General features: G+C 39.3%; 1 protein-coding gene and 1 pseudogene across 1 annotated transcript; one reads left to right on the top strand and one right to left on the bottom strand.

Annotated features, from left to right (window-relative positions):
- The first annotated feature begins 8620 nt into the window (after positions 1-8620).
- LOC136223406 ((S)-8-oxocitronellyl enol synthase CYC2-like) lies at positions 8621-10020 on the top strand. Its single transcript, XM_066011370.1, has one exon. It carries the CDS (start codon positions 8644-8646, stop codon positions 9796-9798), a length of 1155 nt encoding a protein of 384 aa, XP_065867442.1. The 5' UTR covers positions 8621-8643; the 3' UTR covers positions 9799-10020.
- Positions 10021-10927: 907 nt separating this feature from the next.
- On the bottom strand, positions 10928-14856 carry LOC136224361 (3-oxo-Delta(4,5)-steroid 5-beta-reductase-like; annotated as a pseudogene).
- Positions 14857-25043: the final 10187 nt, after the last annotated feature.

The raw sequence follows: 25043 nt of genomic DNA, 5'->3' as shown, positions 1-25043 counted from the left end.
TTGGGGTTATTCCATTGGCGCAATTTTGATAGTGTATGAATTTTTCTTGAGCTTGACTTGTGGAAGTAACCAAAATTAAAGGGTGCATTTTTTATTTGTTTTAATTTTTTTTGCTGAACCATTGTTATTTTTCGGATAAAGGTTCAATTCTCAGATTTACCCATTATCAATTTACCTAAAGGTATAATAATATATGTTTAATATCCGACCTTCATTATTTTTATATTTTTACACTTAAAATCTATTTTTATATTTTTTGTTTGATAAAAAACAAACTTGTATTATAAAGCAAGAAACAAAACATCGTTTTGAATATAAGATGAGACACAATCAGGGAAATCTTCAACGAGAATTTCCATATGAGAAAGAGAGCGCGCCCAAGCAGCTAAATTATGTACGACAACGTTCGATTGACGTCTCTAAAAAACAAACTCAATTGAGGCAATACTTTCACTTTCACGGCTAAGGTAAGGTGCAAAACCATATTCTCCGAATGCATGTTCCATATCCAGTCCAGAATGCATTAGACTAACTGCATTGGTACCAAAACATTTGATCAGGCCGTCTGGGGTATATGATATGACAGGTCGTTGTACTAATGATCGGTAGGTGGGACTGATACCTAACTCGGGTATCTATCCCTATGGAGGGCCCCCATTCAATGATCAGATATGTCCATGGGATTAGGTATGAAATGGGCCACTAGGACTTGTTCAAGCAACAAGTCCTAGTGGTGGGGCTCCTCATATGGTTAGCTTCCCTGACCCGTAGCGTAGATTGTGGAATGGGATTGGAAATCTATTATAGTATTAACCAAATTTAGGAGGGGGTTCCAATTCATATCCGAGCGTTGGTGCACTTCCCATATGTTCCCGGGCTTTGACTTAATTAGATGAAAGGTGATAAGAAAATCCCTTTCAGGGAACCTGTCTACCCTACAACCGACTTCCTAGTTCTTAAGGACGAACCTTGAATAATCCTCGGTGGACGGAGCTTCGAAGGTGCTTCAATGGAGGAGGTGGACATGATTCTTCAAGGGTGAAGGCTAAAGTAATTACAAGAATGAAAGATGTCTAATTTACAATTGGAAATTCCTATTTATAGACGCGGTTCGGGCCCTTTTTCTGACCTAATTCTTATCCTTTTGCAGGTGGGAAGTCGTGGGGTCAATCGTGGCTTTGTGGGACCGGGAATCAGTCTTTTAACTGATTCCCGAAGGGCAGCTCGCCGAACGGGGCGAGCCAGCTCGGCAAGCTGGCCTACAAAGGCCAGCTCGCCCGAGCAAGCCCCTGAGGGCCAGCTCGCCAAGCTGGCCCCTTAAAGGCCTGCTCGACGGGCTAGCAGTGCCAGCTCGCTGATCCGGCCCCAAAAAGGCCATTTCGACGAGCGGGATTGCCCAGAACGCCTTGCGCGACTGCTGGATGTCCCGAAACACAACTTTCATCCGAACTCGTTCCTGTTTTAGCCTGCACATGCACGAAAACTCCAAATAACATTAGTTCCGAGGCTAAATTGACCCGCCAATCGCTTATTTTGAGTAAACACTCCGTTTGGTACGACTTTTGGCGAATCAATTAGCTAGAAAAGATAATGGAAATTTAACGTACATGCCAATTTGGCCATATTTGCCTAAAATATCCAGAAAACGAGCCTAAACAACGAAAAGTAAATAGAACATGTCCAATTTCTAACTAACTCACACAAAAGCATATAAATGCGAGAATTGCTTGTTTATTCATGAAATAACGCTAAAAACCGTCCTAAAACCGTACCCAAAGATAGGGATTTTTGACCTCTATCATTGTACTTCTCTAATGTTCTGTGGGGCTTTCATGTTCAATACGGCCTTAATTTTGTCTGGATTAGGGCCCACTCCTTTCTGACTGATCATGTATCCCAGAAACTTCCCATATGTTGCCCCGAAAGTGCACTTTTCTGGGTTCAGCTTGATGTTATGATGGCGGAGGACTCCTAAAACTTCTTTTATATCTTCAGCGTGCTTTTCCATTGTGGTGCTTTTAATGATCATGTCATCAACATACACTGATAAGTTACTGCCATCTCTACCTTCAAATATCTTATTCATCATGCGCTAGTAGGTTGCTGTTGCCCTCAAAACAGACACTAGCAAGTGCACTAGATACAAGTAATAAAATGATAAGTAGAGTATCGTCTCCTCAGGGATTGATGATCAAATTTTACTAGAAAAACCTTGCAGAACAGGGTGTTCGTGGTGTGTGATTTTCTTTAGTCGAGAAAAGATTTGATATGGGGTGAAGTCAAGGTCTCTGTCTTAAAGCTCACTTAAGTCAACTTCTGTGTGTTCTTAAGATTCTAAGATGTACTACAACCTTAAACGTCCTTAATGTTGGTTCTTTCTTGCATTACGAGCGAAACATCATTTCTGCTTAGAAAACCCTTGATACAATCCCCTAATATTCCTATTTCGGGTCTTGGACGTTTGATAAAAAGATCCATGAAGATGAAAGCAGTTCCCTATCATTCATCTTACACTAAGATACGTGCATATAATCATGTGAATAAAAGCTTTATCAAACACAACATCATATATTATCATTCATTCATAAAAAGGAAATTAGATAACTTACATAACCAGCCCTTGCTGGCCTAACCGGTTCGGTTGACTACTCACTCATAATGATGAGTGAACAACCACGGAAATTGCAATAACTCCCCATTAATGGAGTTAGGTCTCAAATTAAAGAGAATAGGATAAAAAGATAGAACAGGCTAGGCCACAGCGGAACACGTTACTTTCAGCCTCTAAACATCCTATTTATTCATGAATGACATAAAGTGAAGTCAAGGTCTCTGTTTTAAAGCTCACTGAAGTCAACTTCCGTGTGTTCTTAAGATTCTAAGATGTAATACAACCTTAAGCGTCCTTAATGTTGGTTCTTTCTTGCATTACGAGCGAAACAACATTTCTTTTTAGAAAACCCTTGATACAATCCCCTAATATTCCTATTTCGGGTCTTGGACGTTTGATAAAAAGATCTATGAAGATGAAAGCAGTTCCCTATCATTATCTTACACTAAGATACATGCATATAATCATGTGAATAAAAGCTTTATCAAACACAACATCATATATTATCATTCATTCATAAAAAGGAAATTAGATAACTTACATAACCAGCCCTTGCTGGTCTAACCGGTTCGGTTGACTACTCACTCATAATAATGAGTGAACAACCATAGAAATTGCAATAACTCCCCATTAATGGAGTTAGGTGTCAAATTAAAGAGAACTCTCGTGGAAGATGAAGTTTCAGCTCTCCAAAAAAGGCATCTCTCTCCTTTCACAGTAGTCTATTTAACTAGGAGGGAAGAAACATAAAATATACTAGAGAGTACACTAAAGCAGATCGTTCTGACGGATTATGGCCACTTGCACACTTCAAGGCCCAAATTTTCTTCAACAAACTAGATCTCCACTAGTCCCTCCTCTTTGCTTGGATGTCTTCCATCTCTTTACACGCTATTGCCCTTTGGTCCATAGATTTTCCTTTACTTTTTCCTGCAACGGGCTGTTTGACAGCTGTTTCTATTTTTCTTCACAAAATATGCAATAAGGGTCCTTTAGTCCTAAGTTGATAATAATTAACAGCCCATAAGCTCATTTTTGGTGAAATAAAATATGGTTATTAGGGTCAATTATGAACCCATCAGTTGCCCCCGCGTTCTTAAGTCCAAAAGGCATGACCTTGAAGCAATATGTTGCCTGATGTGTCACGAAGGAGGTTTTGATTCTGTCTGACGGTTCCATGGAGATCTGATGATAGCTTGATTTCACATCTGTGAAGGAATATATAGCATGTCCCGCCGTCCCATCAACCAGAATGTCAATGCAAGGCAAGGGGTAGTTGTCTTTGGGACACGCCTTGTTGAGGTTTGTGAAATCAATGCACATCCGATACGAGCCGCCAACCTTCTTAACCAACACCACGTTTGCTAGCCATTGTGTATAGATAACTTCTTCAATGGCGTCTGCCTTTTTTAATTTAGATATCTCTTCCTCAGTCGCCTTTTGTCTCTCCGGACCGTGGTTCCTTCTTTTCTGGGCTACTAGGACCGCGTCCTCGATGATGTTTAGTTTGTGAGTGATTATGTTTGGGATGACCCCTATGAGGATCTCATCCTCCCAAGAAAACACATCTTTTGATTCCATAAGGACCTTTGTGACGTCGTCCTTAATCTCTGTCTTTAACCCTTTGGCAATACATACTTGTTTCCCGTCTATAATAAGGAACATCCCCGTGTCTCCCAGGGCAGAAGTAACAAGCTCATCATCTTCCTCGTCTTTGGACTGAGGGCGGATTGATAAGGATGCGAAGTAGGTTTTTTGAGCTACTTTCTGATTTCCGCTGATCATCACTCCTCCCTTGGTTATGGGGATGTACATCGCCAAGTGGCATATCGAAATTAGAGCCGCCACTTCCGAAATAAAAGGACGCCCTAGGATGATGTTATATGCCAACTGTCCATCCATAATAGAAAACTCAAGATCGCCTGTCCATGCCTGATCGTCATCCTCCAATTCGCATTCTAAGGTCATCTGTCCTTTTGTTTGGATCGTATGACCTGTTACTCCCAAGATATCAACGATTATGGTCTCTATCTGGATTGGGTCAATTTTAAGTTTTGCAAAAGCTCCTCTAGTGATGACATTGCATGAGCTGCCTGTATCTACCATCACTCGCTTCATCTCCCATCCTTCTACCATCATGGTGATAACAAGAGCATCCGCGTGTGGGGGAATTGTTGGGCCAATATCTGTGAACGGGCGATTGAGTGATGCTCTATCAAGGGCGGTTGTCCTGGATTTTTTAACTTAGGGCTGGTACCCTGGTCCGCCGGCGATGACATTGATAACGCCTTTAGCTTTCTTTCTTGGATCATTCTTTGGCTTATCCTTATCTGTCTAACTTCCCTTTCTCGATAAGCCTCTAAATCTCCTTTGCTAGTTCCCAACATGCATCTGTTTCATGTCCATTCCTTCTATGATATCTACAATAATTTTTGGCGTTTCTCCCCGTATTGGTGTATTCCCCCCCCTTTGGTTCGGGGTATGAAATGCTCCGTTTATGCTGACTATTTTCCAGCCACATCAGCACTTCACTTTTGGGGGCGTTCAATGGTGTGAACGATGGTGTGTATGCCGATTTATTTCTAGAACTCCTGCGTCTACCCCTAGCGAATGAGTCATGAACTTTTTCTTTCTCCTTATCTCTTCTTCGAGATTCATTTCTCCCTCGTTTAGGAGGCGATGCAGATTCCCTTCGAATGTCGTCAACTTCCATGAAGTCCTTGCATCTTTCCATTAATTCTGCAATGGTCTGAGGTTTGTGTCTGGTCAGCTTCTCTTGCAGGCTTTTGCATGTTGTATTCTTTATCACTGCTTCGACAGCTATATGGATGTCAACATCCACCACTTGAATGCATAACTTGTTAAATTTGTTGATGTAGTCCCTAAGAGGTTCATCCTCCTTTTGCTTTAACTCGAAGAGCTTTCTGGATGAAACAACTGGTGGAATGCTGCCTGCAAACTTTGAGCAGAATTCCCTGCTCAGCTGATCCCAGCTATCAATTGATCCTGACGGAAGAGATTGGAATCAGTCATACGCCGGTCCCTTCAACGTAGTTATGAACATTCGGCACAAGACTGCTTCATTGGCACCGTTAATTGCAAGCAACATGCTATATTTTCTTGCGTGGGCCTCAGGATTATTATCCCCTGTGTAGCTAGGTATGTTTGGAATTTTGAACTGCCTATCAGTCGCTACCTCTTCGATCCGCCTTGTGAATTGCGATTCCCTGTTAGCAAAAGGATTGTGCCTCGCGTTCTCTTCATCCTGCCTTTCCATGGCCACCAATCTCTCTAGCTATGTAGTTGTGATCTATCCTCGTGCGTCTCTTGTTGCGGGATCTACTCCGTTGTGATGAGAAGGAACTGGACGATGAAGCAGGATCTGATGGAGATCGTCCGCCATTTCCTCCCTGTCCTCTAGGTGGGGGACGTCCACCACCACCTCCTTGTCCTGGCGGTGGGGGCAGCGGTATTACCTGGCGATGCGATCTGGTCCGCCTTCTGCTCTAGCATTGGGATCTAGATCGTCTTCGCCCACGGGATTTGGTCCGCCTTCTATGCCTTAGATCGACCTGTCTCATTGATTTGCCCTTGTCCAGCATGTGTTCCAGTTGGCACCAGAGGTACCTGAGGTTCTCCAATGGTGATTCCTGTATTCGCTGTGTTTCTCAGGGGTGCCCGTGGTTCCTCCGACTTCCTTCTGGTACATCATCAAACAGTCTTTTACTTGCTGGTGGGACACTCCCCAGCTCTGTGCTAGTGACAACCGCATCCGCAGGGTGGGACTGTAAGAAGGCCGACTCATTATGGGCTCCTGGTCTGATAATGGCGGCTTGCCAAGCTGATGTCCTCGATCTTGGCAGGGGGTGGCGAACCGGGGGGATGACTCCCGTTGTGGGTCCACCTACATGGGGATTATCAAGGTACACTTTCAACCGATCCGCCATAGCTGATCCGTAAGTGTTTTCTACTAAATCCGTGACAATATCGGTGAAATAATCTGGCGACATCTCCCTAGCATCATGAACAAGGGGTGCATCAGGATCCGGGTTGTTGGTGTTTGTCTAGGGATTACCGACTGAAGTTGGTATTGTATGCAAAGGTGTTGTTGTTCCGGTTGAAGGGTTTTGCCCTTCATTTGCCATTTTTGTTACTGTGAACTAAGTTCTTTTATGATCAGAACTTCCACCTTCACCGCACCAATTGATGATTGGTGATGAATCTACGATCGGAGCACTTCCTTGTGAGGCGCCGTTGGGATCGACGGGGGACACTTCGATGCCAAAGTTAGTAACTTGTATGAGAATAAACTGTAAGCATGAAGTAAGGTTTTGGTAAGTGTGTACCTCAATAGCTTGGGGTGTAAGCTATTTATACTCATGTAATCGTAACTCCGGATAACTAGAAAGTCTCCATTAATGCCTCATTAATGGCGGTTACTGATCTTATTCAAGTATGACCGTTAGCTCATTAATGGGTTATTAGTTGCCTTTATTGGGAATCGGCTTGGCCGTTCCTTGGGCGTATCGAGGTTTGACGGCGGATCTCCCAAGGCGTTTGACCCTTGGCGTGTTGAGGAATCCGTAGATCCGCCACCTCTAAGTCTTGCTTCGTACGCTATTGCTTTAGCGATCCTCCTTATCCGCGGTCGTTTGGTTAATTACCCTTTTAGTCCCGTGAATAATACCTGGATGTTATCAAGATATTTTTTTGATAATGTTAAAGAATAAACATATTTTATGGAAATAAGAAGGATAATTTTGTCAATAACATATAACTACAAACAGCTGTTTATGAAAAGCTCCAAATAGGAGCTTTTCGTGAAACGCTCCAGAACGCTGCAGTTTCTATAGAAAACGCTAAACGCTACGGTTATATAAACCTAACCAAACGCTATATTTCATGCGGTTTGGAGTGAAACGCTAAACGCTCATCCGAAAAACTAAAACAAACACTCTCTAAATGTAACTTTTAGTTTCCAAGTATACTTTCTTAATGAATCTTTCCGTTTTCAACTCTAATTAATTGTAAATTTTAGTTTCCAAATAATTTTCTTAATTGTTTATGTTAAAGTACATTAATGGAGTAGATCACTTTCTACGTGAACCACTACAAGAAAGGGAAGAAAGATTAAAAATCTTAGTGAGAGAAAGATTAAAAAGCAATTAATTTAACAATAAATATGAATTAGAATTGATTAAGAGATAATTTAATCATTGTAAGCTCTATTAATTTTTTTTTATTGACTCACATGGGCTGCACCTAATTGTGTAATATTTGTCCTTTTTTTCATATATATGGTATGGTATGGTGGCCACCCATCATTTTTAGATATACGCTTCCTACATCATTTACGGGTAAATTACACTCTAGCCACTGAACTTTACCCATTTAACATTACGACCACTGAACTTCAATTCTTAATGGTATGTCCACTAAACTTTACACCTTTTAACACCGGTAGCAACTCAATACCTCAAAACGACAATTAACGATCTCAAAACAAAAAATTCGAAGAGTTAATGATATTCTAAGGAACTTTAATTCTTGAAAATTTTCGTTTTGAGGTCATTCAGATGTTATTTGGTTAAGGGAGAGAAAGTGAATTTTTAGAGAGAGAAAGCTCCAAAAAATATGATTTTGGAAAATAAAAAATATGGTTTCATAGTAAATGTCGTTCTGAGCAACTTTAATTCTTGAATATTTTCATTTTGAGGTCGTTAACGATTATTTTGAGGAGTTAGTTAAAGTTGAGTGGTCAGTGGTATTACAAAGTGTAAAATTCAATTACAATACCGTTAAAAATTGAAATTCAATAGCCACAATGTTAAAATGAGTAAATTCAGTTTCCATGAGTGTAATTTACCCCATCATACCTTTTAAATTTCTCTAACAAGCTTTATTGGCACCTGAACTTTCAAAGTATCTCGAAAGTCATTGAACTTGTAAAAAAATATTTATCTAAAGCATAAAAGGCATATTCATGTTAATAGTTTCTAATTATTCAAATTGAACTTCCATTCACAAGACAAATGGAGATTGGAGGTTCAGATACATCAGATTCTGTGGCCTTAATTGTTGGTGTGACAGGCATGGTGGGATCGAGCTTAGCAGATGCTCTGAAGAAGCCACCAATTTCAGGCAGAGCTAGGGCTTGGAAAGTGTATGGAATTGCAAGGTCTACCTCTTTACCCACCTGGTTTCCCTCTTCTCTGCTTGATGATTTCATATCTGTAGATATCTTAGATGAAGAAGCTACAACAAAAAAGCTCACGCCTTTATCCTCTCAAATCACTCATATTTTCTGGGTTGCTTTTCAACTTACTGAAAATGAAGAAGCCAATATCACTTTGAATTCCACCATGTTGAAAAATGTACTTAATGTCATGAAATCCGCTGGCTCTTCCTCCAAGCTCAAGCATATAACACTTCAAACAGGTACTAAGCATTATATGGGTCCAATTTTCGATACCAAACTTGGAAACCAAGTGCTTGTTCTTGGTCAGGATCCACCATTCAAAGAGGATTTGCCTAGATTACCTTACCCAAATTTTTATTACACCTTAGAAGATCTGGTCGCGTCTTACAGTCCATCTGTCACATATTCTGTTCATCGCTCCTCTATCATAATTGGTGCATCTACCAAGAGTTTTCACAACACATTACTGAGTTTATGTGTTTATGCTACAATTTGTAGATTCAGAGGTCTTCCCTTTAAGTATCCAGGCAGCAAATACACATGGGAGCATTTCTGTGACATGTCGGATTCGGGGCTGCTAGCAGAGCAACAGATATGGGCAGCAGTGAGTGATGGGGCGAAGAATCAAGCTTTTAATTGCAGCAATGGTGATGTTTTCACTTGGAAAAGGTTGTGGAAGGAGTTGAGTGAGATTTTTGATGTGGGATTTGTGGAATTTGATGAGAAAGATAAGATTGGTAATTGGGGTGAGGTGATGAAGGTCAAAGGTGAGGTGTGGGATGAGATTGTTGAAAAATATGGTCTTTTTAAGACGAAAATGGAGGATGTTACCTGTTATGATGCACTTAGTGTGGTTTTGAATTTCGAGTTTCAACATGTTAGCAGCATGAATAAGAGCCGTGAATTTGGATTTCATGGGTTCAGGGATACATTCAAGAGTATCAGATTTTGGGTGAAAAGATTGAAAGAGATGAAAATCATTCCATGAACATGTAGCATTAGATTCTAAGGCGTTGATACCACTACTTGTTAGTTTATGGTTTGCTTTTGCCTTTAGGATGGGATAGCTTAAGCACTTTTGCCTAAACTTTTCTGTTAAAAAGAAATAGTGCATAATTTTATTCATCTCATATGCTAATATATATGTTTATTTTAGTATCTTATCAGTTTTAGCATATATATGTTTATTTTAGTATCTTATCAGTTTCATAATCTTACTGTAAAGATGAAAAAACTATTATTCAAGAGTACAAAGAGATTTCATATATATTTGACGATAATGATCATCGTTTTGAAAGGCGCAAGGCTCACTAAGATGTAAAGGGATTCTGAAACCTAGGCGCAAGATTTAGGCATCCATCCGAACAACACTAGCTGTTATTTTGCGTTTTTTCACCTTTAGTGTCAGAAGGAAAAAAATTCAATTCAATATAGTCAGTTTAGTGAAGGCAAACCTATGTCGAGGTGCCTTAGCATGAAGTCTTGCAAGAGATCTTTGGGGAAATGATATGGTCTTGCAGCCCATTGACCTCTTTTAGTGAATGCTGGCCCTGCATTTTCAAAATTAAATTAAGAGTTAATTATTACCATTAACTTTAATTTGTGGGAAATAAAGGAGTAGAAACCATCCATAATAGATAATAGAAGTAGTTCCAAAGTCTGAGGATCCTAAAACTATCCATAGTAGTGGTGGTGGATCCGGCAGCCGCAGCCTGACCATTCTAGGCCCCCTTGTCTCTGCCTGTGGTCCCACCGGTCCTCGTCTTGCATAATTTGGATTATTAAAGTTTTTAAAGTAGAGTATATAGTGGTAGATTGCTGGATTATATATTGCTGCTCAGCTTTCTTATAGGAGATATAGATCAAGTATACACAAGAAATCTATTGATGAAAAAGGAATATGTTATAAAAACTTGTCACTAGTGCAGTAATTTCCTCATTAGGAACTATGGAGTTCTTAATTGACTTCATACGTAATTACATACCTTAGGTCGCATTTTGCTGCTAAAAACTTAATAATTTCAGACTTTTAGTATATTAAGTAGATTTAAAATTTTACATGGCACAATGGAATCAAACTTTTTCAATTCACAAAAGAAGATTAGAATTGTATATGTTCAAGGAATGATTTTCATATCTTTCAATCTCTTCACCTATAATCTAACACTTTTGAGTGTATCTCTGAACCCAAGAAATCCAAATTTACGACTCTTATTCATGCTGCAAACATGTTGAAACTCCAAATTCAAAACCACATTAAGTGCATCATAACAAATGACTTCCTCCATTTTTGTCTTAAACAGACCATATTTCTCAACAATCTCATCCCACACCTCACAGTTGCCTCTCATCATTTCAGCCCAATCAAACTTATCATTCTCATCAAATTCCTCAAATCCCACATCAAATATCTCACTCAACTCCTTCCACTATTGAAATATCAACCTTGATTTTTATGGAAGGATCTAACAAATTAGACTTTTCTAAATTCTAGATTAATCTATTTAGGATTAGTTATAAAAAAATCTTTAAAATGTGGTCTTAATTTATACAAGTTTATGGTTGTATTTTGTACAAGTTTGTGGCTCAAATTTGTACAAGTTTGTGATTCAAAATGCTTTGAAACTAGTATAAATAGGTGTGATGTATTGTGAATGTGTGCAAGTAAGTAGCAAATTGAAAGAAGAAATTAAAGAGAGTATGCTACTTAAAGTAATCAAGTGAGGTTGTGAGTTTTGTGTAGTAATTAAAAGTGTGAGTTCCTGTATCATATGTTATTGATAATAAAGTTTTCTTTATTAAATTAAGTCCTCCATATCTAACAAGTGGTATCAGAGCGGGCGGTCAGGGACCGGTACGTGGTCGAGTGCAAGCAAGCGGTCAGGGACCGGGAGTCAGGTGCTTCAAAAGTTCGCGATCCGGGATCGTGGTGGTACGAGGTATTTTTAGCGCGCAGTCCGGGACTGTAAAAATTATTGGTCGGTGTTACTTGGTTAATTAAATGAGATAACCAAGTCGTGATGGCAGACATGTCTACCTCGGTAAGCACTCTTGAAAAACTCAATAATAATAATTATAGTACTTGGAGTACTCGTATGCAATTTTATTTGCTCAGCCAAGATTTGTGGGAGACTGTTGGAGGAAACGAAACAGCGCCTCCGACGGAACAAAATGACCTTAAGAAATGGAAGGTCAAGTGTGGTAAAGCTATGTATGCTTTATCAATTTCGGTGGAGGACGATTTGATACAACACATCAAGGATGCTAAAAACCCCAAAGAAGCATGGGACACTCTTGCCGAATTATTTGCAAAGAAAAATGATGCCAAGCTCCAACAACTCGAGAACGAGTTACTGTCGGTCTCACAAAACGACATGACGGTGAGTCAATACTTTACTAAAGTTAAAACTTTATGTAAAGAAATTTCAAAATTGGATCCTGAAAATAAAATCACTGAAACAAGGATGAGAAGAATTATAGTCCATGGGTTGCGTCCTGAATTTAATGCTCTTGTCACAGCAACCCGTGGATGGGCTAAAGAGCCAAATTTAAATGAATTGGAAAATATTTTGGCTAATCAAGAGGCCCTAGACAAACAAATGTCTAAGGCCTCAGTCAATAATGAAGATAAAGCTCTTTTTAGTAATAAAGAGAGAAAGGATCCAAAAACCGCGAGGTCGAGATTCGCAGAAAGATCTAAAGAAGACAGATGGCAGAAAAGTCCACAAAGAAGGAGTTGGCAACAAGGGGGAGCTCACCACACTCACAACCATAATGAAGAGGACGAGAAGGCGTATCGGCGAAGGAACAATCAGTGCTATGTTTGTGGCAAAAGAGGTCATTATGCACGAGATTGCTGGCATAGGAAAGCAGAAGGAAACGTTATTACATCCGCACACGCTCAAGAAGGAAGCGAAGAAGAATGGGATTTCCAAGCTTCAAGTGCCATGGTAGAGCCGATGATATGTGATCCAGTCAAATCTTCCACAGCAGATGGAAAGAAGGAGCAAGTATTTGCTGCTGGGCAGCAAGAGGAGGAGGAACTAGTGAGACGATTGGATTATGTTCAGCTCATCAATTCTGTACGGATAATTGAAGATCTAGGTGGTCACGAGGAACCACTCAAGAAGTGTTCCAATAAGGAAAGGAACAAGAGAGATGTCAGAAAGGAGTCACCAACTTCATGCGAAACGCCACCAGTCAAAGGAAAGGTGAAGCGTCAACAGCAAGCAATGACAAAGACGATGTCACGAAAAGGGAAGATGGTGAAGACTAAGCCAATAAGTTCACCAAAATGGTTGTCACCCAATGAGAGGGTGAAGTCTACGTTAATGCATATGCCCAAGGTTCAGAAGCTAAAGCAGACAGAGGAGCACAAGGCGAACATAGCTAAATGTGGAGTTGTTACGTCGAGAAAAAGTAAGCAAGGTGCTTACAAGCAATCAAAATTTATCCCGATGGCAAGCATTAAAGAGATGATGCTGCTGGAAGCTCTAGTCAAAAGCTTGAGAGAATTGGTTAAGCTAGGAAAGGCTTGCCAATATTGGTTAGGAAACCAACGACGAAAATCTAAGAGATGCAATCACACGTCGAGACGACATAGGTTGAAGGAGACTAACAAGGAGCAGTATCACAAATCCAGTGGAGCGGGAAAACATGATCGTGTCATAAAAGACGAGTGTGAACAAGTCGTATTTGGTAAAGGCATACAAGTGATCGAAGAAGCTACCATAAAGGAGCGTACGATATATGGAGAAGCATCTTCAAGCAAGGAAAGGAGAAAAGTTTTGGAAGAAGATTTTAGAAAAGTCATTTGGAATGGCTAACACGCACGAAGTATTAAAAATCAATGTTGAGGGGGAGTATTGAAATATCAACCTTGATTTTTATGGAAGGATCTAGCAAATTAGACTTTTCTAAATTCTAGATTAATCTATTTAGGATTAGTCATAAAAAAATCTTTAAAATGTGGTCTTAATTTATACAAGTTTATGGTTGTATTTTGTACAAATTTGTGGCTCAAATTTGTGGCTCAAAATGCTTTGAAACTAGTATAAATAGGTGTGATGTATTGTGAATGTGTGCAACTAAGTAGCAAATTGAAAGAAGAAATTAAAGAGAGCATGCTACTTAAAGTAATCAAGTGAGGTTGTGAGTTTTGTGTAGTAATTAAAAGTGTGAGTTCTTGTATCATATGTTATTGATAATAAAGTTTTCTTTATTAAATTAAGTCCTTCATATCTAACATCCACAACCTCTTCCAACTGAAAACATCACCATTGGTGCAATTAAAGGCTTGATTCTTAGCTCCATCACTCATTGCTGCCCATATATGTTGCTCTGCTAGCAGCCCCGAATCCGACATATCACAAAAATGCTCCCATGTGTATTTGCTGCCTGGATACTTAAAGGGAAGACCTTTGAACCCACAAATAGTAGCATAAATAGATAGAGAAAGTAAGAAATTATAAAAACTCCTTAACGATGGCATGTAAGATGCCACCAAATCTTCTAAGGCATAATAAAAATTTGGGTAAGGTAATCTAGGCAAATCTTCTTTGAATGGTGGATCTTGATCAAGAACAAGCACTTGGTTTCCGAGTGTCCGATCGAAAATCGGACCCATATAGTGCTTAGTACCTGTTTGAAGCGTTATATGCTTGAGGCTGGAGGAAGAGCCAACAGATTTCATGACATTAAGTACATTGATTAGCATCTTGGAATTGGTAGTAATATTAGCTTCCTCATTTTCACAAACTTGAAGAGCAACCCAGAAAATATGGGTGATTTGAGAGGATAAAGGTGTGAGCTTTTTTGTTGTAGTTTCTTCATCTAAGACATTTACAGATATGAAACCATCAAGCAAAGAAGAGGGGAACCAGGTGGGCAAAGTAGTTGATCTTGCAATTCCATACACTTTCCAAGCCCTATCTTTGCCTGAAATTGCTGGCTTCTTTAGAGCTTCTGCTAAGCTCAATCCCACCATGCCTGTCACACCCACAATCAAGGCTACAGAAGATGGTGTATTTGAACTTTCAATTTCCATTTGCAGACCTATATGCACCACCATGAAAATTAATCAAAGGTACTGCCACAATTATAATCACAAACATTGAGCCTCTAATTCAAATTCAGCTAAGAGTGCGTTATTAGTTTTATCTAAGCACAACATGGTATTTTTTTAATATCTTGGAAGAAGATTTTTTATCAAGCATGATGTTCATCAGGCAAGCCAAGAGCTCAATATATCACATTGAAAAATCAAGAGGTAAATCAATAAAAATCAAAGGCCCTGTTGGCTGATTAAATTAGCTGTTGGCTGATTACGTTTTTGGTTAGATGATCTAACTAGCAGATTGTGTTAACTTGTTTGGTAAAACTTAGATGATTGTCAATAGCTGTTTCCGTAAAATGACAAATAAAGACATGGCAGAACATTTATTTGGAATTAAAGAGTATTAATTAGGGATAAAAATGTCAATAAAAAGAGATGGAGCAATAAGCCCTTTCAAATCTCTCTTCCCCAAACATCAATATTAGTGACTAGTCAAAACTTCTAATGTGTCTCAAACCCCCCAAAAAGCTCTTCACCAAACAGGGTCAAAAATAAAAGGGTCTTGCTATTCACCGCCCCTAAATTACTTATCACCGTTCCCTCTTAGACACTTTTGTCTTTTGCATTTTTTAAACTCAAAAACTGAAATTCTCTCAAATTTCTTCGAAATTCAAAAACCCGAACAACGTTCATGAGACTAAAACATGGTAGAGGAAAAAGACTAATGATTCCTCGGATAAGTATTTATATTTGAAAATCGAATCGAAAACACGAGTTCCGTCTCCGGATTCGGAAACAAAACTAGTTGAATATGTGATAAACTGACGATTCACACCACCTGGCCTAGACAGAAACGGATGAAACACCTAGCCTCTGCAGATTTAGAAAAAAAAAGGTTACCTAACAAGGAAATAAAAGAGTAGTAGTTAACCTTTTTACTTTAGATGAAGATGGGTCTGTGTGTATATACGAAGCAAGTAGTATGAGCAATTTATACAAGTTTAGCATAAGATCTAATTAATTAAGATAGTTGAACCTGAACTCTACATGAAATGAAATGAAATTCATTAATTATATAAAGTCAATTATTAAATAATCATTGTATATTTGTCAGCATGATGCTTCCTTGTCGTGAAGATAACATAATACTACATAGCTAAGCCGCCTCATCGTTTGGTTCAATTTCATTGGAATTAAAAAGTTTAAAATTTAAAATTGTATAGAATATTGGAGTAGTTAAAAACTGTTTGACAAACAATTACGTCTTTTTTTAAAATGTTAGATATGATTAATCAAAAAACAAAACGAACATTGAAAAACATAAATAATAAAATCAGAAATTAAAAGAAAGAATTAAACAAATCTGAGGCATGTATTAGCAGTTTTCTTAAGACATATGTCGTCTCTATTGACGACCGTCTCCAGGATATAATAGATTAAGCAAGCGAACTCAAATCGTGTGTAGCCTAGTTATCACCGGAGTAGGAAAATAAGAACATTATGAACTGACAAAAAGTTTTTTCAACAACTTTTAGTAACCTGTCAATTTGACAATCAATTCTATATAAATAGAACTCGAAAGGATATATCTTTTCACGAATGAACACGACTGCACACTGATAGACACGACTGTTCACGTACGAACACGACTGTTCACGACAGACACGACTACTCATGAAAGGAGATGTTTGTTGATATTGAAATTAATATATAATTGGGAAAAATACAAAAATAAACCTTGTGGTTACACTCATTTTCGAACAGCACCCACGTGGTTTAAAAGTTTGCAAATTGGTACCATGTGTTTCATTCCGTTAGCAAACATAGGTATTTTTGTCTAACGTGTTAAAATAGCTGAGTTGGCAGTCAAAGTCAAAAGTTTAAAGGGGTATTTTTGTCCTTTTATTTATTCTATATTTTATAATTTATTATAATTTTAAAATTTTAAGTCTCACCAAATGGATAACTGACACCTAACATTTTCCATCTCTCTCTCGTCTCTCTCCCAACTCTTCATCTTTTACAAGCTTCTCCTGCAATTCTTCATCTTCTACAAGCTTCAATGGCAGAAGAAAACATATCCAACAGAATATTCTTCCTCCCCAGCAGATATTCAAGTTTTGATAAATCATCATGTTCATATCAAACTCTTTCTCCATCTCGAACGTTCTCCGTTCACTCTGATTCCGCCGCCGATCAAGTGCCGCCACCGATCTCCACCTTTTTCCTTCCGCCTGTTCATCGTTTTTGTCAGATCCAACTTAGTGTATCACAACAAAAATTTGTTCAGACACAAAATTAAGCAATTAATTCAAGAATTAAAACAAAATTAAGCAATCAGATCCCTTTCTTTAGAGGCGGTGGAAGCTCGACCTATGCATCTATTTTACCCTTCTTTATTTTTAAATATTTATTTGCCGGCAAACCAGTCGAAGTTACCTCTGACTACTCCCCTATTTCATGTGAGAGTAGAAGATCTTCTCTGCCCTACTCATGAAAAGGAGCGAATTTGATTTTTTCCACTGATTTGGTTTGTGTGCTTTGTTTTGTCTCATTTTTTATTTTATCAAAGGCAACTCACTATCCTCTCCTCCCCGCCTCGGATTGCAGGTTAGCGCAGTAGTTTTGTTGCTTGGTTCCAAATGCGTAATATACCGGGGTAGGCTATAGTTCCGGTTTAGCAAAAAAGAAAGCTGTTCGCCTTTTGAAGCGGTCACCGGTAACTGGCAGTGGGTGGATTCAAATCTTGGGCTGAGATTAAGTTGATCTTGGTTGCAGGAGAAGCTTTTAGAAGATGAAGATTTGGGAGAGAGACGTGAGGGAGAGGTGGAAAATGTTAGGTGTCAAAATTTTAAAATTATAATAAATTATAAAATATAAAACAAATACATGGTACCAATTTGCAAACTTTTAAACCACGTGGGTGCTGTTCGAAAATGAGTGTAACCACAAGGTTTATTTTTGTACTTTTCCCTATATAATTTTATTCAAAATTTTTCAACAATCCCCCACATGAATAAAATTGGAAATGATACGATTACGACATGGTGATAACTTTCTACAGAAGATATCTGCATAGGATAGGTAGCTAATGTGCCTTAAACATTCCATTGTGAAAGTATATTTACTTTACTGGCTGACTAGTAGACGCGATGTCTTTGAACTATTCTGCCGCTTGTGTAAACGATGATATAACCCACACAGATATCAACATAACACGATATGGTTCTCATGGTTATGTTCGTTATGGTCATGAACATCGTCTGGTTCTGCGAGAGTTTAAGAGAACTAGGTCCCACTAGTTTTCATCAAAGCGACCCCACTTCACTCTGACATAGGTGATTTATTTGCTCAGAATACTGACGCACAATATATCATTAAAAGCATATAGCTTAACCTTTTTCTGTTTGTGTCACTGTTTACATCTAGGAATGGACTAGGGTTTAACATCCACAGTGAACGCACACGGTTTATGCAATTAGGTTGTCCCTTTGAACCTAGATCTTGGGATCTCCAGTCAACTATGTAGGGGTTTCCTTCACATAACGCTTTTCTCTAATGGGCTTTTAGTCCCATTCATTTCGATATTTTTCAATTTGATCTCGGTTTAACATCTAGGTTAGCGGATCCGCTATGTTATCCTTTGATATTACAAAATCAATAAGGATGAGTTTATCATTCGAAAGCTTTTTATACCGTATATTCACCAATTGATATAATATTTAGCTTCACTCTCATCATTGTGACGTACTCGTTTTAAGGCGATTTGATTTCTACATTTTCAGTGACTTTCACAAATTAAATCTAGCCAATTAATATTTATCTACCAGCAACTAACTCGACTAGATAACATCACTATTCAGATTTGTCAATTTATGACATTTCACATTTCTAATGTAAATCAACCCTTACGCGTGAGAATGTTACGAAATTTTCACATATCACCATCAATTCTAAAGAAAATGTATCTTTTTTTTCTGACACCGTCTTAAAATTCAAACCAACGAATTTTTTTAAGACTTTTGTTGTGGTTTACACATTGCCACTGGTACAAGTAGGCTTAAAACCTTTGAAGTGACCGTGTTTTTAAAACTGGTTCCATCTTCAATTAACGTAAATGTATCAACACATACCAAATAACAATTAAGAAAATAAACTACCAATTTATTTCTTGAAATTCCAAACAAACGAGAAAACAAAATAAATTGAAGCAAATAAATTTATATTGTCAACTCCTATTTATCGCCCCTAAATTACTTATCACCTCTCTCTTTTGACATTTTTACCCTTCTCATAATTTCAACTCCAAAAATCAAAACCTCTCAAGCTTTTTTCTAGATTTTCACAAACCCGACCTAAAACGTAATGGCACCAAAATATGGGAAGGCAAAAAGATTGATGGGCATTCCGGTAAGTTTTATTTCTAAGATTTCGTTCGAAAACACGAGTTCCGCCTCTGAAATTAGAGATGGAACTCAGAATTTTAAGCCTAAACGGGTGCGCCACCTGTTTTGGCCGTAGGGCGGAACGTATGAACTATGCGGTCCGCCCTATGGCCAGAACGGGATCGCCACCCATTCCCACCTAAGGTGGGAAAAGGTGGCGCACTCATCCGTCCCTAAGGTGGAACAGGATCGCCACTCGTTCCACCTAAGGGACGGCTAGGGTGGCGCACCCGTTCTGCCCTATAGCGGAACGTTTGCGGCGCACCAGTCGGCCCTACGGTCGATGGTGCGTCGACGCCCGTTTTGGCCTAGGCCGGGTGGTGTGAGTCACCCGCCTAGGCCAAAAAAAAGCTATTTTAATTTTTTTTTAAATATTGATACCCACCTAAGGGACGGCTAGGGTGGCGCACCCGTTCTGCCCTATAGCGGAACGTTTGCGGTGCACCAGTCGGCCCTACGGCCGATGGTGCATCGCCGCCCGTTTTAGCCTAGGCCGGGTGGTGTGAGTCACCCGCCTAGGACAAAAAAAAGCTATTTTAATTTTTTTTAAAATATTGATACCGGGACGTCAGAGGGCGGACCCAAAATAGTAAAAAAATCGAAAACGTATAATTGAATATTCCAAATAAAAATGTAGTTTATTGGTTTGTATGTTCATTTATAGGATGACATTGCTAACGGTGGGTCTGGACACCGACATACATCCAAACGTGTTGTTACTGCCTCTGCTCGGAGGATTCAGACCAAGCAGAGATTGATGGGGGACGCCCAAAGGGCACACGATGGACACGAGGAGCGTGTTGGACATCAGGAGGAGGCTGATGATGTAGAGATGGACGCAGATAACTCTATGCCTCCTCTGAGTGCTGATACTGTCCCAGTTTCCCCTGGCATAGTGACGAGGGGTCGAGACAGACGTTTTACTATTGCAGCAGGGTCGTCTTCTGGTAAGAAATTTAAACTTACATTATAAATTTATTCTTGTATTAGCTGAATTTAGTTATTATTATATGATTTAGTCCTTATTAGTAGAAAAAGCTGAATTTATTCTGGTAAGAATATTCTGTAATTCGTGTACTGTAATTTCAGGTAGCAGTAAACGCTCCAGGAGTGCTATTGAGGATGACTGGATCGTGAAGGCCCCGGACCCAGTTGATGCAACTGTGATCCCGAGCTTTCTGGGACATATTGCATGAATAACTACCATGTTTGTGCGAAGATATTATAATCTCAAACTCATTCTGAATAGCTACTTGTTTTACCTAACCAACAACATCTTGACACGAGGGGAAAACGGTGTCCGTTATGAAACGGGAACTATAATCAATGCCGTCGGGATTCCAATCTTCTATCGGTTCCTGAATATACCAAAAATTCATAACAGGTGTTAATATAACTTGAAAAAATACAAAAAATTAAGTTCGGGTGGTGTTTCGGCCCTATTTTAAGGGAAACGGGCAGGCCACCCATTTCACCATAGGAAGGAACGGGCAGCGCGCGCTTCCCGTTCCATAGGTGGAACGAGTGGCGCATGCTGCCCGTTCCATAGGCCGAATGGGTAGTTTATCCGTTCGACCTATGGAACAGACAGCATGCGCCACCCGTTCAGGCAATAATCATGAAAAAAAATTAAAAATTTCAGATTTCGATTTTTTTTAAATGCAGGATCGTAATATTACCTCGTGTTTGAAATCATCTATTTCGGGAATGCTCGGTTCCATTTTCGTGATTTTCGAATTTTTTGCTCGGGAGAGAATGGGAGAGAAAGGATTTTGAGTTTTGGATGCAAAATAATGAGAAGAGAGAAAACATCAAAGAGGGAGCGGTAATAAATAATTTGGGTGTGGTATTTAGTAAAATCCTTTATATTCCATATCAATCGAAATTGCCTTGTTAAACAACTAAACATGGAATTCAAATTAAAAGTTATTAGTCATAAAGAAAAAGATCTGAGATGATCTGGATTTCTAAAAACCCACTATCTACTCATTTAATAAGCTTTCCCAATTTTTCTTTATTTTCGATAAATATGCTAATTGGAGAAAAAAAAATATTTCTAACAAACCATATTTTTACTGCTGCCAAAGAAATTCTACAATCCATACTTTCACATACAAAAATGAACACCTTGATTAACCTCAATTTTTACTGATTTGCTCAAACTTTTCCTTCTTCATGAACCATTCATGTGTAATGATAATGATCATGAAGTTAAGTTTCTGTCAATAAATGCGATGGAATTAAAATTCCTTTCGGCCCAGAACTTTCTACATATCTTCTGTAAACAATACTCTACTTTGAACGATCAATCAACCACACAGACAACGAACTCCAAAGATCGCAGATTGGATCTTGAAACAACAATCAAAAGAATACACACATAATTTACCCTGGTTCGGCTTAAATGCCTACATCCAGCAACTTCACTAATCAATGGAGATTACAACAAGATTCAGAAACCGTTTCTTCTCAAGAAACTCTCGTGTTTCCCAATCCCTCGCTCTAGAAGCTTGTTTTCCCAAATCAGTATATCTCAGTGTATACAAATGATTTCGTTTAAAAACCGGTATAAAACTAATTCCCAACCTAAACCTTTATAGGCTTTACAAGATTGTGAAATACCCAAAATACCCTTACTTAAAATGTATTAACACACCAAGACTATGCTGACTTGTTGACACATAGTCATGCTGACTTGTTGAATCACTCATGCTGACTTGATGACTTACAATCATGCTGACTTGTTGAATCACAGCCAACATCAGCACATCAGTTCGTGATAGAAAAACAACGACTTACAATCTCCACCTTGTCTTTCTGATCACTCCATCGACTAGTGAAGAAAATACGCTCAAGAACCATTGACCATCCTAACCAGTTTCAAGCAATGTTCAAATTTATTACTTGAAACAGATTTGGTCAGCATGTCGGCTGGATTATCCTCAGTTCCCACTTTCACCACCTGAACAGTACCAGTGCTAATCACATCCCTGACGAAATGCATTCTCACATCTATGTGTTTGGATTGCTCGTGAAATACTTGGTGTTTTGACAGATGTATAGCTCATTGGCTATCACAGTAAATCTTCAAACCATCAATCTGTGTCACTCCAAGTTCCATTAAGACTCCTCTCAGCCACATTGCCTCCTTTACTGCCTCTGTGACGGCAATAAACTCTGCCTCGGTTGTTGACAAAGTCACAACTGACTGTAGATTTGCCCTCCAACTTATTGCCGCTCCAAACACTGTGAACACGTACCCGGTTTGGGATTTTCTGGTGTCAATGCTACCAGCATAATCAGAATCAACAAAACCTGCTACATCATCCACTAGGGCTTCAGCTCCACCATAACTCAAACCTTTACTCAATGAGCCTTTGACATACCTCAGAACCCACTTCACCGCTGACCAATGTGCTCTCCCTGGATTTGCCATGAACCTGCTTATGAGACTCACAGCATGAGCCAAATCTGGGCGTGTACAAACCATCGCGTACATTAGACAGCCTACAATACTGGAATATGGCACCCTCTCCATGTCTTCCTTTTCCTCATCTGTTTGAGGACTTTGCTTACTGTAGACACCGAGTCGGAGGACCTGTGACGAAAACCTGAAAACAAGACGGTTGAAGCGATTGATTCCGGAAGTTTCGGAAAAAATAAAATAAATAAGTTACAGTGGGTCGCTGTTGTTATATGCGTAGTGCGAGTGCTTAACGGCAGCCGACGCGCGTTCGACGACAGTCGGACACCCGCTCGACGACGCAAAGCGCGCGCTCGACGCTCGTCGGATGCACGCGTCCAACCACGAATAGCACACGCTTGAAGTCCGAGCAATGCATGAGCTTGGCAACGCGGGGCGCGCGTTTGTCGACCACGGGGCGTGTGCACCCAGCAGCGCGAAACACACGTGGTCACAACGCGTGGGAGCCCGACGGCGCGGAACGCAAGCCCGGCGGTCACGACACGTGGACGCCCGACGGCACGGAACATGAGCTCGACGGTCGCGGGGCTTGCACGCCCGACGGTGCGAGACGCGCCCCGGCGGCCGTTGGGCGAGCGCCCAACCGCGTCGAGCGGACGCCCAACGACAGTTGGGCGCGCGCGCCCAACCTCGCGTTGGGCGCTCGCCCAACGCTGTTGGGCGATCGCCCAACAATCGTTCGACGATCGCCCAACCATCGTTGGGCGGCCGCCCAACAATGTTTGGCGGTAGCCCAACGCGAGGTTGGGCGGCCGCCCAACAATGTTGGGCGGTAGCCCAACGCAAGGTTGGGCGGCCGCCCAACCCTTTGGGCGACGCCCGATTTTACTCGGGCGTCGCCCATTGGTCCGGGGACCCGTTTGCCTATAAAAGGCACGGATCCCCATGCATTTTAAAGGGAGAGGAGAATTTTGGAGCCTTTCTCACTCTAAACATTTTTAGAGAGAGAAAGTGATTTTTTTTGAGAAAAAAATTTTTTTTCTCAAAAATTCCGAATTTCCCAAAGTTAAATTTTTTACTAAAAAACACAAAAAACCGGAAAATCACGACTCGTGGAATCAATCAGCTTCGACTGTCAGATACCGAACTTGAGGTATTATCCGAGGACTAGACTCGTTTTATTTTATTTAATTTATTTCTTTTCCTTTATTTATATTTATGTTATAATTTTGTTTATTTTGTCATTTATTTATTTATCACGTTTTATTTAATTTTTCGTATTTATTTAATTCCCGTCTCATGTTGAATAAAATTCGGTTTTGCTTTAAAATAAAAAAACCTCGTTTTGATATCCCAATACGAACCGTGATCCGATAAAAAAGGTAGTTCGGGTGTTAGAAACGTTGTAATTATAAGTTTTAATTTAAAAGAATTTCCGAATAATGTTTTAAAATAAAAACGTTGTTTTAGGAATTTCCGTTATTGACAATGATCCATTTTTGGTAGTTCGGAAATCCAAAACGATTGAATTAGACTTAATTTAAAGCTTTTTGAATAAATCTGGAAACAATTGGAGTGCTGCTGTAATTTTCCGTTTCTGTCACTAATTGCTGTTTACCGACGGATTTTGCATCGGTAAATCTGCCAAAACGTAAAAAATGCCATTTCAGTCCATTTTTCTTAACTTTTAAGCTTTTAATCCTTAATATATATATGTATAGTTATGTAATATATATTTTCAAACCATTTTAGATATTTAGTGTATATAATTATTTAGGATGTTTGTATATCATTTTTTATTCAATTTTTTAAGCATAGGTATATGTATATATATATTCTCCTTTTTATTCATTTGAGTTATATTAGATTCTATTTTAAAAGGTTATTTATTTGGGCATTTTGGGGAACTAATTAGTAAGTATTAGTATATGGATATATGTTATTTTTGGTATTTAAAACTATATTAGTTATGTATATATATAGTTTTGGGATATTTGGGTTATGTTATTGTTTATTATATGAAACTTGATAACTTGCTAGATTCGATTTGATGATCTTCGCCGCGGTTACCTGCAAAACAGAACCGGAGACAGGATCTCCGGGAAAACTCTCCGACGATCAAGTCAGTTTTATGGGAAGGTTGGTAAATTGATACTGGTATTGTGGGGAAAAGATGTAAACGTACCTCCCCATTTGCTTCTATATCCTTTTTATAAGTGTTCCTAGGTAACCGCCGGGGGCGGTTACTCTTTCCAGGTCACGTCCCTTACGTGGCTACAAACGTGGTCTCGTTTGTTTTGAGTGGGAGG

This window comes from Euphorbia lathyris, chromosome 3, assembly GCF_963576675.1.
Source record: "Euphorbia lathyris chromosome 3, ddEupLath1.1, whole genome shotgun sequence".
NCBI lineage: Eukaryota > Viridiplantae > Streptophyta > Magnoliopsida > Malpighiales > Euphorbiaceae > Euphorbia > Euphorbia lathyris.
The sequence above is the reverse complement of the archived record's forward strand: the minus strand, read 5'-3'. Positions and strand labels throughout refer to the sequence as shown.